Source organism: Rhinatrema bivittatum, chromosome 5 (assembly GCF_901001135.1).
Source record: "Rhinatrema bivittatum chromosome 5, aRhiBiv1.1, whole genome shotgun sequence".
Classification (NCBI taxonomy): Eukaryota; Metazoa; Chordata; class Amphibia; order Gymnophiona; family Rhinatrematidae; genus Rhinatrema; species Rhinatrema bivittatum.
In genome coordinates this window covers 26,772,907-26,789,813 of record NC_042619.1, presented here as the reverse complement: position 1 = coordinate 26,789,813, position 16,907 = coordinate 26,772,907, and the positions used below count along the sequence as shown (strand labels likewise).

The following is a 16,907-nucleotide window of genomic DNA, read 5'->3' as shown; positions in this document are numbered from 1 at the left end:
GGGGACTGGCAATCCCGAGCGTAGGATTGCCCATCCTCTCTCCCCTCGCTCTCTTGCTACTTTTTTTTTTTTTTTTTTTTTTGATACGCTTTGGTTGCTTGCTTCGGGAGGGGAGAGGGCTGACAATCCCGAGCGTCCATCGAAAACGCACGTCCAACCTGTCCACTTCATGGTACCTGTCATTTCAAATGACATTTGAAATGACAGATACCAGCGTGGCCGTGAAGCGTTAGGCCCGTGCACCCAGGTTACTGTATAGGCGCTCTATACAGTAAAATGGGTTGCGTGGGCCTAACGCTTCACGGACGCTTCTTAGACGCAGCTTGCATTTGCAAGCTATTTATTTACAGGATCGAGCGGTAGGTGAGCTGCACTGTGCGTGCGGCAAACACGGGTGCGCCGGGCACTAACGCAGCTCTTCCTACCACGTGGTACTGGATTGACCAGTTTATTGCATCGGCCTGATAGTGGGCAACTTTGTAAAAGATTTTAGTTATGATTAAAGCAGTGCTTTTCCTATAGAACTGGTTTTGAAAATTACATTCCTAATTATGTGATTTTAAAGTATTGGACTTAGGGGAGAATATGATATAGCTGCTAGCCAAGCTTTTAATAGCTCTATCGACGTGAGAGGTGAGTTTAAGTACCGATCAGCAATGCCTGTGCCTGCAGGTCTTAGATGTTATCAGTTGCTTCTCTATCCCACCTTCCTCGTACACCCCTTGCACCCAGCAGTCTGCTTTCCAGCTGCCAGATGAATCTGTGCTGTAGAAGGAAGTTGCTTCTCTAAAACCGCGCTTCCTGTCACTGGTCCCATTCCCTCTCAGCTATTTACACCATATAGCTGTAGAAATCTGCAGCACAAAGAGGTGCCTCCAACCGCTGATCTTAAGAGGGGCTAGTGGCGGGAAAAGCGAGTTAGAGAAGCTGCAGGCTAGGTCTACCTGTCTACGGTTAGCTGCGCTCGGGCTACATGGGCGAAGGAGGTAACCAAAATGAGAACTTGCAACAGGGACCCTGATCACTGCTCCACTAGCGCAAGCTGCAGTAGCTGCCCTCAAGATAAAAGAGGCTTTCTCATAGCCTTCCCAATGAAAGTTAAAGCTGAACAATAACTTCCGACAGCTGACGACCCAGCTTCCCTCCTGGCAGCAACTTCTCCCTCTCCTCCTAATGTTGCATTCAAGAGCTACAGGTGCACGGCCGCCCAAACCGAGCTCGTGCCACCTCGGTAAGCCAGCTTGCGGGCGCCGCGCGGGGCATCACGGGAAAGAGGAGGCACTCCTCGGCCCCTCCCACTCGGAGAATTGGCGAAGCGGCAGCGGCCGTTCGGGGACGGCGCGAGGCGGTTTTGGCGCTGAATCCTCCAGACCGCTCCGAGCCACTGTGGCGCTGCGGCCCCAGCACCCTGTCAGCCCTCCGACACACACTCTCTCTCTCACACGGGAGAGAGGGAGGGAAATAATACCATTCAAATCCACCGGAAACCCCCCCCCCCCCATTTTAAATCGGAAAATTAAAAACAAACATTACGTCTTTATTATTTTTTTAATAGTAAAAAAAAAACAAAAAACAAAAACACACACAAACCAAAACAACGGGTACAGGAGAACGACGATGCCAAATTTCTGCGCAGCGCCCAACTGCACCCGCAAAAGCACGCAGTCTGACCTCGCTTTCTTCAGGTTTCCACGGGACCCAGCCAGGTGAGTACCGCGCTTTTAATTACTCGCCTTTATAAATACTGGCTTTGGGGTTTGTTTGTTTTTTTTACATTTCCTTGGAAATTTGGCAAAACGGCGCAGCCGTGACCCCTCCTCGCTTTCTAGTCATAATTTTCTTTGTAAGGGGACGGGAGGACGCGTTTAAGCTCTTCCCGTCGCCGAGGGAGGCCCAGAAGGCCGGAGATGGGTCAATGGTTGTAAAAGACGCAGCGAGGGGGAGGCGGGTTTCATCGGGGAGGGAGAACAGAGCGAGAGGCAGTGACGACTCTCTCTGGCGGGCATGGATGTTGTAACCGGCTTGTGTTCTCTTCGCGGCGTTTGCCTTGTCCGCCTCCCGCAGCTCCGATCGCCGCGTGCAGGCCTCGCTCTCCTGAGGCGGAGCAGCGAGAGGGCGCATGCGCGTTGGGGGGGAGCGGGTTTGCTTCCTGTGTTTTTTTTTTGTCTGCCTACAACATGAACTCAACTGCTGTAACGACCGGAAGGCGTCTTTGGCTTCAGCTTTTCTACTCTTGTTGGTCGTTTGATGGTGTTCTGCATAAAATAGCGGTAGAGAGCCGTCTAGTGTGTCGCGCGATAACTTGCTGAGTTCGATAGGGCTTGAATAAATACCTAATATTGAACAGTGCGTGTAATGCACTTCATTTTTTTTTATAAAGTCATTTTCAGGGATTAGAAAATAACTCCAGGACTCTGAGCAGGCGTTAATTTCTAAGGGTAAAAATGTGCGGGTAGGGCGCACATTTGTATCTATTTTTTTTTTTTTTTAATTGAGGGAGAGTAGTTAATAGCCTCATCAACATGTATTTGAATGTGATGAGCGCTATTAGTTTTGGGGGGCGGGTTGGGTGCGCATTTTGGACGTGCTAATCCCCTTATGGAATAAGGGGCTGTGGATGCACGTCCAAAACCGGTGTCCCAAGGGCAGGTTAAATAGTGTACTACGCCTGTTTTGAGACCATGAAGTATAAATAGAAATTGTGCTGACAAAAACTGAACAGAAACCATAACAAGCCGGACTCTATGCAGTGCAACAATGGAAAAACAGGAACATCATCATTCCTCATAAACCATCAAAACACAAATCAAGAAAAATAAAACATCAATTGTAATAAAATCATCTTAATAAAAAATATTTTAAAACTATTTAAAAACTAACTTCATAAAAATTCCTAAACACCAATAACACTTAAAAACAGCAGACATATCTATTAACAGCTAATAATTAAAACTAATGATTAAAAACTCCCCATACCTGGGAACTTTTTTCCAGTCATCCTGAGAATTAAATTCACTTTGAAGTGGCTGAAACAGGGTATATAAAATGAAATAAATGTTAACATGCATTGGGTTGGGCTTGGAGGGTGTGCACAACTTTCTCCTCTCTTTCTCATATATACACACACCCACATTTTCGAACATACGTGATCATTCTCACACGTGCTCACTCAAGACCAGATTAAGGGGCAAGTATGCTCCCAAACATATACACACATGACCCTTACACATTTTCTCACTCATGCATGCTGACACACATGCTCACTGATTCTCACATGCTGTGTTATACGCATGCATGCTGACAGACACACAACCCCCCACATACACTTTCATGCCGACTGACATATTCAGGCTGGGGGGATGACTTGCTCCAGCTGGGGAGAGTGAAGGATAGGTTGTTTTTAGTGTGCACATGTGTGTATTGTGTGTGTTCACATGGGGCGAGGGGGTTTCTGGAATAACGGGTGGTATGATGTTTCCCTGTGACAGGAGGAGGGGTAAAGTAAATGCTGGGAGGGAGGTGTAGGGGAGGGGACCAGAGGGATGCTGGGCAAAGAGGAGTGAGCAGAGCTATTGGAAGGGGTGCACTCTCAGTCACAGGCTCTGGCCCACGTATGTCATCTAAGGCCTTGCCCCAACCGCCAGTGTCAGCCAAATCCTCCAGACTAAATAAATAAAGAGGAGGCAGCAAAACACTGCACGGAGCGGCAGTAGCCACAGAGGCGTTCACGGAGCGGGATGCCAGTGGCCAGTAGTTGGGGTTCCACCTTCAGGCAGCAAAACACTGCACGGAGCGGCAGTAGCCACAGAGGCATTCACGGAGCGGGATGCCAGTGGCCAGTGGTTGGTGTTCCGCCTTCACGGAGGGCTGCCATCTCCAAAAAAAAACAAAAACAAGAAACAAACAAACAAAGCAGGGGTGGGTAAGAGTATGGGGCAGGGGTGTGGCCTGCTTGTTGCGGCGGTTGCTACCCCTGTTAGAGCTGGATGTTCACTGGGATGCGGATACAGCGCTGTTCTCGGCATGGTGGAGGGGTGGAAGGGAGTTGGGGCCGGAGGATGCTGGAAGCCAATAGTGATGGGTGGGAGGGAGAAAAAGGGTGGGAAAAAAAAAATAAAAAAAATAAATGGATGAACTGCGTGGCTTGCTGGGCAGACTGGATGGGCCGTTTGGTCTTCTTCTGCCGTCATTTCTATGTTTCTATGACTACTCAGGACATCATCTCAAAAACTGAAATGGGGAGATTCTGGAGAGGTGAAAGGAGCATGGGATGCAATAGAGCTAGGGTTGCCAACTGACCCTAGGTTGACCAAACAGGCTGATCCAGTCCTGGTTTTGACCCATTGCATGCAAGAATTTCTAGTTATGATTGTCATTGTTTTCCCTAAAGTACAAATCTGTGCATTCAATGGGGCAAAACCAATACTGAATCAGCCTGTTAGCAACACTGTCTGCAGACCAGAATCAGACCCTGTAGAAATATTAAACCCCCCCTCCAAAAAAAAAAAATTGTCACACCCCACGGGGCAACGTTTTACCCGCTAAGAAGAGGATGGAGTTGAGGCAAGGGAAGGCAGTATAGAACAGTGCAGCAGGCTCTAACAATCAGTGGAGCAGCAGGCACTACAGCATAAGAACATAAGAAAATGCCATACTGGGTCAGACCAAGGGTCCATCAAGCCCAGCATCCTGCTTCCAACAGTGGCCAATCCAGGCCATAAGAACCTGGCAAGTACCCAAAAACTAAGTCTATTCCATGTTACCATTGCTAATGGCAGTGGCTATTCTCTAAGTGAACTTAATAGCAGGTAATGGACTTCTCCTCCAAGAACTTATTCAATCCTTTTTTAAACACAGCTATACTAACTGCACTAACCACATCCTCTGGCAACAAATTCCAGAGTTTAATTGTGCATTGAGTAAAAAAGAACTATCTCCGATTAGTTTTAAATGTGCCCCATGCTAACTTCATGGAGTGCCCCCTAGTCTTTCTACTATCTGAAAGAGTAAATAACCGATTCACATCTACCCGTTCTAGACCTCTCATGATTTTAAACACCTCTATCATATCCCCCCTTCTCCAGCGATTTCCATTGCAATATACTGGGATGGTCTTTTATTTTGGGTAGGCACGGAGAATACTGGCGGAAGTGGCCATACTTTACATTTTATATTTATTGGAATTTATGAATCACTTAACACTTAAAAAAAAAAAAAATAAATAAAATAGGTCTAAGCAATGAATACGAAAACAATCATAAAAATAAAAATATAACGTTGATATAAAGTAAATACATAATAAAAATCACTAAAATATTGAATAGTAAATATACATAATCTGGTACAAATAAAATAAATATAAACAAGCATAAATAGTAAAATAGAAATTTATTTATGTATTTATTTATTTATTTAGTGCTTTTCTATACCGGCATTCACAATAGGATCGCATCATGCCGGTTTACATTAAACGGGGTGAACAATAATAGGATACAGTAAAAACACTTTAACATGTGCAAAGAAGACTGAAGTTACAATAAAACAGGAATGATTCGAACTGGGAATAGAAGAAGAAGACGATAGCAATTTAACATATATAGCAGTAAGTTACAGTAATCTAGTGATGCCTGACTATGGTTGTTGGAGACTTAAGAGTCAGTTAGGGTCCGGAAAGTTTTATTTTGTATTTCTGGAAAGGAAATACAAAATAAAACTTAAAAGTTAAAAATAAGCAATTTCCTAGCGTGTAGCAGATGGACCCAAGACCAATGGGTATAGTGTACTCCTGATAACAATTGGAGACGGATCAGATTTCAATCTGACGTCAGCCCTAGTACATATACCCCTGCAGGAAGTGCATGTCTTCAGTATTTTCCGTCTCCATAGCAGTTAGGGACTCTATGCACGCTAGCACAGCGTTAGAGTAATCTTACCAAAGAAAACCAAATTAAGAAGAAAATGTTACCTCTACAGACGAGCCCCGCTCTCCTGCAGTGACACCCGTTGGGTCCCTCCCCCAGTTGAGATTTCCCGAGGTGATTTCCGCGATCCCTCGGAGGTAAGCCTCGGTCCAGTGGCCGACCCTCGGCGGGGACCTAGCCTCCGACATCGGGTGAGGCTGAGAGGCAGCGGGTGCAACCTTGAGTGCGGTGGTGAAGGTATTTTCTCTCTTCCCCCCCCCCCCCCCCCCCCCCCCCCCCCCCCCGCAGCCGGAGACTGCCCAGAATGAAACCGGGAAGCGCCGAGACAAGGTAAGGTAGAAATCTATTTAAAAGTCTCCGAAGCTCCAGGAGATGCACAGGTCGCCAGCCAGGACCAATGCCACTGGGTTGATCGGCCCTAACAGGGCTAGACTCCGGTCAGATCCGAGGGCCCTCCCACATGGAGATCCTCCAAGGTGGTCGCCATATTGTTTGCGTGGTCGCTGTCACCATTTTGGCTCGGTACGCCGCCCTGTCCGCCGTTTCAATCTGTGTGCATAGAGGCGAGCCGTGCGCACAAATGCCTTGTGCGCACAACGTCGCACGCACAAGTACCGGGCGCACAAGCGATGCGCCTAGCCACGCGCTTACTGTGCCAGACGCATTATTTCGACCTGTGCGCACATCTCCCTGCACGCTCACACCAAACCTATGGGGTAGATTTTCAAACCGTGCGAATTGGCATACTTTTGCTGGCGCATCAGGCGCAAGCAAAAGTACGCGGGATTTTAGTAGATACGCGCGTAGCCGCTAAAATCCTGGATCAGCGCGTGCAAGGCTATCGATTCCGTATAGCCGGCGCGCGCCGAGCCGCGCAGCCTACCCCCGTTCCCTCCGAGGCCGCTCCGATTTCGGAGCGGCCTCGGAGGGAACTTTCTTTTGCCCTCCCCTCACCTTCCCCTACCTAACCCACCCGCCCGGCCCTGTCTAAACCCCCCCCCTTACCTTTGTCGGGGGATTTACGCCTCCCGGAGGGAGACGTAAATCCCCGCGCGCCAGCAGGCCGCTTGCGCGCCGGGACGTGACCTGGGGGCGGGTACGGAGGGCGCGGCCACGCCCCCGGACCGCCCCAGGCTGTAACCACGCCCCCGGGCCTGCCCCCAAAACGCCGCGGCAACCGAGCCCGCCCCCTGACCCGCCCCCGACACGCCCCCCTCAGAAAACCCCGGGACTTACGCGAGTCCCGGGGCTCTACGCGCGCCGGTAGGCCTATGTAAAATAGGTGCACCGGCGCGCAGGGCCCTGCTCGCCTAAATCCACCCGGATTTAGGCGGATTTAGGCGAGCAGGGCTCTTAAAATCCGCCCCTATGCGCGCAACTTTGACAGACACCAGAGCGCACAACTGTATTGTATGTGCACAAGCCATGGCACCACCGGAAAATAACTCAAAGCTCAGGGCCTTTGCCCAGCATGCCACATTAGAGCAGCACAGCATGAGGAGGCCACGGCCCTGTGTATACAGTGCGAAGAGGCCCTAGGGGACCCAACTCATGGCCCTCCCCAGCCAGTACCAGACCCCAGCCTCTCGCGCAGTACGCCGGACCTAGCATTACACAGCAGGACTCCCCCCTCAAACGGGGCTCCCCAGGGACACAGCACCCCCTAGTCTAGACCCAGCATCTATCTCCTGGGTGGAGTTCTTCAAAGGTCTGCATACCTTTGTCCACATGCAACCGGGGCCTCATATAATGTGGCCTCAGGCTCTACCAGAGGACCTCAACATGCCGGGACCCTCTATGCCCGGGGAAGTGATCCCACCACCCAGAAGCCCCACCTTCGGGGACACGGACATCTCAGATGAGGAGTCAGAACCCCTGGAGGAAGGGGAACTCCCTCCGGGGACAGAACCCCATCAAACCATGAGATGCTTCTTCAAGGACGAGCTTCCAGACCTGGTCGCACACAGCTTAAAAGAGCTTGCCTTCCTGGGCACAAGTGCCTCGGGGGAACCTAAGACGAACCCACTTTTGGGGGGATTCCGTCAGACCTCCTGCCATTTCCTACTATTACAAGCCGTCCAGCAACTAATTGACCTGGAATGGGATGCCCCAGAAACCACATTCAAAGGGGGCCGGGCTCTGGCAGCCAAGTACCCTCTGGACCCAGCCGCCAAAAATCTCCTGGCATGTCCGAAAGTGGATGCCATGGTCTGTGCGGTCTCGAAGCGCACCACTATCCCGATGGAGGGAGGAGCAGCACTCAAGGATGCTCAAGACAGACGTCTGGAATCTATCCTTAAACAGTCCTTTGACGTCTCCGCTGTGTCTTTACAGATCGCGGCCTGCTGTGCTGTGGTGACGCGCCTGCTTAGCATAGACCAGGAACAACGTTCCTGGGGAAGCCCTGGAACCAGCTGTATCATTTCTCGCGGACGCCGCTTTGGATCTGGTACGCACAGCAGCTACAGGAGTCTCATCCGCCGTAGCAGCCAGAAGACAAATCTGGCTTCGAAACTGGTCAGCCGACGCATCCTCCAAAACGAGACTCACAAGGATTCCTTTCAAGGGAACACTCCTGTTCGGAAGCGAACTAGAAGAACTAGCCAACAAATGGGGCGAGTCCCTACTGCCGCGGCTACTGGAGGACAGGAATAAGTGAAACCAGCGATCCTTCCCCCGGACCTCCAGGGGCAGAGGATCACAGTGCTTCAACCCATATAGAAGCTCATATCAAGCGGCCTGCCCCGCAGGCCGGAGCCAGTCCTTTCGGAGCAAGCACAATAAAAGGGGAGCTAGCTCCGGCCCAGGGCCCAGCTGCACCCCACAATGAAAATCAGCCGACCCGTCCAAAGGAAGAAGCCATAGGGGGCAGACTGGCCCTATTCTACCAAAGATGGGTTGAGATAACTTCGGACAAGTGGGTTCTATCCATCATTCGAGAAAGATATTACCTGGATTTCCACCACCTCCCTCCGGACAAGTTTGTGGAATCTCCCTGCCATGACCCTTCCAAGAGAATGGCAGTGGAAGCTACACTGACCAGATTACTAGCTTTAGAGACTATAACACCGGTGCCTCCACAACAAATAAATACTGGCCATTATTCCATCTATTTTATCGTTCCCAAGAAGGAAGGAACGTTCAGACCTATCCTGAACCTCAAGGCGGTGAAACGCCACCTGAAGATTCCTCGCTTCCGCATGGAAACCCTACGCTCAGTAATAAGGGCGATACAACCGGGAGAGTTTCTTACCTCCCTGGATCTGTCTGAAGCCTACCTACACATTCCGATCCATCAAGAGCATCAGCGTTTTTTACGCTTCTCGATCCTGGACCGTCACTAACCAGTTCCGGGCACTACCTTTCAGGTAAGCCACTGCACCCCGGACGTTCACCAAGATCAAAGTGGTGGTGGCAGCAACACTGAGGAAGGAATGAATCCGAGTGCACCCTTATCTAGACGATTGGCTGATCAGAGTGAAATCCCCAGAGGAAAGCCACCAGGCAACCAACAGAGTCAAAACTCTACTGGAGAGCCTTGGGTGGGTGGTCAACACAAACAAGAGCTGCCTGCAGCCTTCCCAATCTCTAAAATACTTGGGAGTCCAGTTTGACACCAGACAAGACAAGGTCATCCTGACACCAACAAGGAGATCAAAACTGATGACCCAGTTACGAACCCTGTTGAGTGAACTTCGCCCCACAGCATGGGATTACCTACAAGTTCTCGGCCTCATGGCATCCACACTGGAAGTAGTCCCATGGGCACGAGCTCACATGAGACCCCTACAACGCTCACTACTATCACGATGGAATCCACTGTCCCAGAACTACACCGTACGGCTTCAGCTCCCGGACAGAGTTTGGGCCCAACTACGATGGTGGCTACAAGAATCCCATCTGAGCCAGGGAACGAGACTATCCTCCGCAACCTGGATCCTGCTCATCACGGATGCCAGCCTACGAGGATGGGGAGCACACTGCCAGGAGCTAACCGCACAAGGGCAATGGAACGAAGAAGAGTTGGGATGGAACATCAATCGCCTAGAAGCCCGGGCAGTCAGACCAACCTGCCTAAGGTTCGGTCACAGACTCCGAGGCAAAGCGGTCAGAGTAATGTCAGACAACGCCACAACAGTGGCCTACATCAACCGTCAGGTGTCTCTGGAAATAGACCTCCTAATGTCATGGGCGGAAGTGAATCTTCAAGAGATCTTGGCCGTCCACATTGCCGGGAAAGACAATGTCGCGGCGGACTACCTCAGCAGAGAAAGTCTAGATTCACGAGAATGGAAACTGTCAACCACAGCATTCCAATTAACAGTAAACTGTTGGGGAACACCAGACATGGACCTCCTGGCAAACCGATCCAATGCCTAAGTACCCAGTTTCTTCAGCCACAGGTGGGAACCCCAGTTCCAGGGAATCGATACCCTGGTACAGACCTGGCCACAGGAGACTCTGTTATACGCCTTCCCGCCGTGGCACCTATTGGGCACGATCATTCACAAGATAGAACACCACAGGGGACCAGTACTTCTAGTGGCCCCGGACTGCTCAAGAAGACCATGGTACGCAGACATGCGAAGACTGCTGGCGGGGAACCCCCTGCCGCTACCTCCACACACAGACCTGCTCCAACAGGTACCGATCCTCCACGAGGATCCAGCTCGATTTTCTCTTACGGTCTGGCCATTGAGAGGACTCGCCTAAAGAGGAGCGGATACTCGGGGGCAGTAATTGACACCCTACTCCAAGCACGCAAGTTCTCCACATCCCTAATATACATAAGGATTTGGAGAGTATTTGAATCCTGGTGCGAGGACCACGACATCATACCACGCTCAGTCAAAATTCCTGCGATTTTGGAATTCCTACAGAACGGCTTACAGAAGGGATTGTCCCTCAACTCCATCAAGGTACAGGTGGCCGCATTATCATGCTACGGAACCAAGAGCGAGAGCGGCAGCATAGCCTCTCACCCGGATGTCTCCCGCTTCCTGAAAGGAGTCAAGTGCATCCGACCACCCCTAAAGTGGCTGGTGCCTCTTTGGAACCTCAGCCTGGTCCTAGATTTCCTAGCAGGAACCTCCTTCAGACCTCTCCGCGGCCTGTCTCTCCGACTATTAACATTGAAGACAGGCTTCCTGCTGGCAGTCTGTTCAGCCCGTCGTATATCCGACCTACAAGCACTGTCCTGCCGGGAGCCATTCCTCAGACTCACCCCGGGAACCATCCAGTTATGCACAGTTCCGTCGTTCCTCCCCAAAGTGGTGTCTCACTTCCATCTCAACCAAACCATCTCACTACCATCGCCAGATGAGCATAAGAAGTCAGACGAGGCTCGAAGTCTACGCCATCTCAACGTCGGCAGGCTCCTAGCCTGATACCTGGAAAGGTCGGAATCTGTACGAAAGACGGACCATCTATTCGTCCTTCACAGCGGGAAGAAGCAAGGGGAAGCAGCCTCGCGATCAACCATAGCCCGCTGGATCAAAGAAGTCATCAAGGCGGCCTACGTAGAAGCAGGCAAACCACCGCCTTTACAAGTCAAGGTCCATTCTACTAGAGCCCAGGCAGTGTCCTGGGCGGAAACCAAGATGCTGTCACCCGACGAGATCTGTCGGGCGGCGACATGGTCCTCCATTCACACCTTCTCCAGGTACTACCGCCTGGATGTTCAGGCTCTGGAGGACACAGCATTCGCAAGGGCAGTACTAAGTGGGCCACGGGCAGCCTCCCACCCGGTTCGGGAGTAGCTTTTGTACATCCCATTGGTTCTGAGTCCATCTGCTACACGCTAGGAAATGGAGAAATTACTTACCTGATAATTTCATTTTCCTTAGTGTAGACAGATGGGACTCAGCATCCTGCCCACGGCCGCCGACAAACACGGAAACCTTGGGTGACAATCCCCGAGAGCAAGACAAACACGGGAAATTTTATCGTGATAAATCAACAAAATTAAGATGCAGATAGTAATCCAGCAGCGAAAGGGAGATTATCCAGTCTTTTGCACTGAGTGCCACATGTATGGTTATTTCTGAGTTGGAGAGAGGTTGTATGTGTGCTCTAGGTACAAAGAGCTCCTTGCCCTCCGAGAATGACTCTGATTTCTGGAGGCTAGAGTTGCAGATCTGGAGGAGCTAGGGAGATACAGATATATATTTGTTTTTATTTATACTGCTCTATGAGTTTTGTTAGCTAATTTGTTTACATTACAATGTTATTTTGATCTAGTTTACCCTTTTCCAAGTTCCACAACCTTGTTCTATGTAATGCCTATTGGCAAAAATTTATGTTCAGTTTCAATGTAAACCGATGTGATTTGTATTTCATACAGGAACACCGGTATATAAAAATCTAAAAATAAATAAATAAATATAGAGGAGACTTTCAGGGACATGGTGTGGTCTCACCTCCAATCTAGCAGATCCTGGGCTGCTTTGGAGGAGAAAGGTCACCTGGAAGGAAAGCATCACTTTGGTGAGGCAGGACGCAATCCTGCAGTTAAAGACCTATCTTCAAAGAGATGTGGTATCTTCTCACACAGATGATATGTCGCCAGGGACACGTGCCCAGGAGGGAAGGATTAGGATGCCTGTTGTAATTGATGATTTGATTATTAGGAACATAGATTAGCTAGTTTGCTAGTTGATGTGAGGATATCTTGGTAACTTGCCTGCCTGGTGCAAAGCTGGACCTCATGTGCCATCTAGATAGGATTCCACGTGCAGGACCCCAGAGGCAGGCAGAGCCTCAATGCGTGGATGAGGAGAGGATTTTAGGTTTGTTAGGAACTTGGCATCATTTTGGGAAAGGGGGGACCTTTTCCAAAAGGAAGGGCTTCACCTTAATCAGAATAGAACCAGGCTGCTGGCACTAACCTTTAAAAATCTTTTAAACTAGGTGATAGGGGAAAGTCGACAGTCTCAGAAGCACATGGTTTAGAATGATGTATCTTTGAAGAATACTACATGATGAAAACAATAGTGTGGGAAAATGAACATAATTAAGCAAACAGCTATCATCCTTGAGATGTAGTTCAATGCCATTGATAGTGGCCATTGTAATGGGCACTCTTGGGAGTAGACTACCTTCATTTGCCTTTTATTTAATCTTAGGCCAATGTTCATCTTTTTTTTAGGTGTTTTTTTATTTTTGAAGAACAGACTCCCCGAAATGGAACTGGGTTTCGAACATCTGCATCAGGGGGATTACATCTTATTGTATCGATTACTTCTTTCTTATTTTATAGAAGATATTGTTGTTTTACTAAAATAGAAATGAGTGGAGAAATTTCTAACCCACTCCCAGTTACGAACTTCAACGGTGCCCAGATGATAATTTTTACAAATAGAGCCCTGAAGAGTGAAAAAACACTACTACTGACAAAACAATCTCACTCTGCTAAAACAATATATTTCCTAGCGTGTAGACAGATGGACTCAGGACCAATGGGTTTACGCTCCCCTGCCAGCAGATGGAGACGGAGCAAGCTGACATCACAGTATATATAGCCCTGCAGTGACCCTAGCTTGCCAGTATTCTCTGTCTCCAGCAGATGGTGGACATGCGTCTCCCTATGGGGATTGCTTCAAGTTTTTTTGGAAGGAGAAATTTGAAATTCTAAATTTAGGAAAAGAAAGCCCCGCTCTCCTGGGTGATACTTAAAGGTCCTTCCCCAGTTGAGATTTCTGGCGTGTACTTAGTTGCTAGTTCAGCTGAAAGGCAGCGAGTGCAGGAGGTTGAGCGCGGCGGTGATGGCAGATGCCCTCTCCCCCGCAGCCGGAGACTGTGTCTGTACTCAGCCGGTAAGCGCTGAGCTCAGGTAAGGTTTAAAAAAATAAGTTTTACCTTTGAATTCAAGACAGAGGGGTTTCAGGACTTTCTCTGTTCTTGGTGTGTTGTACTGATGTTCATTCCCATGCCCGTTGGGGTTGGGGAACTGGGCAGCCTGGTGGGTTGAGCTGCTCCCAGTGGGCTAGGCCCCACACTTAGGCTTTATTTCTTGCACGTCGCGTGGTAGGCCACAGCGGTGTTTTTTGCGTGTTCCTGTGTGTGCTCTGCTGCCCGTTTTTTGCTTGCGCTTTTTACGTGCACAAATTTTTTCACTGTTCACACACTTAGCTTGGTGCACAAGTTGTGCGTGCGCCTTGCTGCACTTCCTTCTAGGAGCTTATTATTTGTGCGCTTTCCCCTTTTGAGTGCGAGCTATTCAGATGCATGTTTACTGCTGCAATGGCACCTGTAAGCCAAAAGCCTAAGCATCTTCCTATTTGTGTTGCCTAGGTACAAAGGGATTCTCAGCCTGACTTGGCTTCTAACCTATGTCAGCGCTGCTCAACGATCAGGGAGAGTTGTCTTCCTTGGATTTTGCTAAGTCTGGCTCCTCCCATTCTGATGATGTATGGTTACAGCCTTGTCTGGGGGGACGCCAGATCTTGGTTCTCCCTTGATGGGCTGCTCCACTGGCGAGGGCAGTTCTGTGGGACTAGCTCCAGTTCCTTCTGGGCTTAGTCTGGATCCAGCTGCTTTTTCTTGAGTGGAATTTTTTCAAGGCTTTACAAGCCTTTCTTCAGGTACAGTCCTCCGCTTCCCCCATTCCCATCTGGTCGGACGCTCAGCCGGTGGCTCCTCCCTTCTTCCACTCCTATGCTTAAGCGCCGGAGCTCATCTCTGCTCCCTGCGGGTGTTCTTGACAGGAATCCAGATGGCACTGATGATGAGGTTGATCCTGATTCCCTGGAAGATGGGGAAATTCCTCCAGGACTGGAACCGTATTGAACCATGTTGCTATTCTTTCATAGAGATGAAAGAACTCGTTTCCAGAAGCTGTATGCATGGCAGACAGCGCAAAGTCCTTCAAGTCCCTACTAAAAACATGACTCTTTAGACAAGCCTTTTATTAAGTCTGCAGATGGGTTTTTTTTGTCTTATTTTGTCTTTGTACTGCCTTGACTATGACTATTGATTTTATGTAAATGTTATGATTGTGCTTATGTACATCGCCAAGACATGGGCGATTAATAAATCCAAATGAAAGATAAAGATGAACTGCTGGCCCTGATTTCTCAGACCTTGAAACAGCTGGGTATCCCTGGTTTGGATGCCATGTCGGAGCCAAGGAGAATCCCATTTTGGTTTCCTTACCTAAAGCTGCTTGTTTTTTCCCTGTGATGGATGCCATTCAGGAATTGATTGATCGGGAATGGGACACCCCAGAGGCAGATTTTAAAGCGGGTCAGATGTAGGAAGGCTTGTACCCTCTGGATCAAGATGTCAGAGAACGTTTACGTTTTCCTAAAGTGGATGGTCTGGTATGTGCCGTCTCTAATCGGACGACTATCCCTGTAGAGGGAGGAGTGGCATTGAAGGATGACTTTATATATTGCTTCCTGTTGCGCCCCTGTGGAGCAATCTTGTCTGCTTCTCTCTCAGGTTGGTGAGTTTGGAGGGAATTCCAGAGTGGTTATGGAGCCTACTGCTGCCTTTTTAGTACAAGCAGGCTATGATTTGGTCTGTACTTCGGCCTATAGGAGTGGCTTTGTTGATAGAAGCCAGGTGTCAACTCTGGTTGCGAAATTGTTCAGCTGACACAGCCTCCAAAGTAATTTTACTAAGATGCCCTTTAAAGGCTTACTCTTGTTTGGGAGCGAGTTAGAGAAACTGGCTAGTAAATGGGGTGAGTATCCGGTTTCTCAGTTGCTGGAGGATAAGAAGCAGTTACAGCACCCCTTTGGTATGAGGGGTCGTATAAATTTAATCCCTACAGAGGGTCAACCTTTCAGCAGATTTGGCCTTTCGGTAGGTCTCAGTCCTTTTGTCCCTAACAGCCCAGGAAAGGAGTGGACTGGGTGGTGGACCTTGCCGAACTTCCCAATGAAGGTTTGGCAGAATAAGAGATAGGGGACGTGTCTCTCTGTTTTATCGAAAGTGGGTCAAGATAACTTTGGAATTTCATAGTTTTCCTCGGGACATGTTCATCGAGTCCCCTTGCCACTTCCTGCAGAAGAAGCAGGCAGTGGAGTTCATGCTTCAAAGGCTCCTCAGCCTGAGGGCTGTGGTTCCAGTGCCTACGTTTCAAGAGGTATGGGGCAATATTCCATTCATTTTGTTGTGCCCAAGAAGGAGGGCTCCTTTCACCCTATCCTGGAGCTCAAGAGGGTCAATCATCATTTGAAGGTGACTCATTTTTGCATGAAAACCTTACACTCTGATAATGCCAGTGCAGTTGGGGGAATTTTTTACCTCCTTGGATCTGTCAGAGACTTACCTTCATGTTCGTATCCTATTGGAACACCAACACTTTCTACACTTTACAGTGTTGGGGCGCCATTATCAGTTTTGGGCGCTGCCCTTTGGTCTAGCCACTGCTCCCATAACATTTTCCAAGGTTATGGTGGTAGTAGCGGCAGCCTTGCGAAAAGAAGGGATCCTGGTGCACCCATATTTGGACGACTGGCTGATTTGAGTCACGTCTCAGGAAGAGAGCTGCCTGATGACACACAAGATGATCTCCTTATTGCAGGAGCTCAGTTGGGTGGTGAACCTGACCAATCTTCAGCCATCCCAGTCATTGGAGTATTTGGGGGTCCGGTTAGACACTGAGCAGGACAGAGTTTTCGTAACGGAAGTTCGGATCCAGAAATTGTCTCAAGTGCGTTGGTTGGTGAACACCATGCGCCTGATGGTGTGGTCCTACCTACAGGTGTTCGGCTTGATGGCAGCTACCCTGGAAGTGGTGCCGTGGGCAAGGGCACATATGCGTCCTCTCTATCTCGTTGGAACCTGCAGTCTTGGGACTATGCAGTTCGGCTCCTCTTGCCAATAGTAATCTGCTCATGCCTCCAGTGGTGGTTGCAGGAGGGTCATCTGAGAAAGGGAGTTCCCTTGTCCTCTCCGACACAGTTGATACTCATGACAGATGCGAGTCTCCATGCTTGGGGGGCTCACTGTATGGATTTAACGGCCCAAAGGCATTGA

General features: G+C 49.3%; 1 protein-coding gene across 1 annotated transcript in view; it reads left to right on the top strand.

Annotated features, from left to right (window-relative positions):
- The first annotated feature begins 1,083 nt into the window (after positions 1–1,083).
- THAP12 (THAP domain containing 12) overlaps positions 1,084–16,907 on the top strand; it is an 88,231-nt gene continuing 72,407 nt past the window's right edge. The window contains exon 1 of the mRNA XM_029602157.1: positions 1,084–1,706. Coding sequence (XP_029458017.1) covers positions 1,174–1,706 — 533 coding nt within the window. The 5' untranslated portion in view covers positions 1,084–1,173. The remainder of the gene's footprint in view (positions 1,707–16,907) is intronic.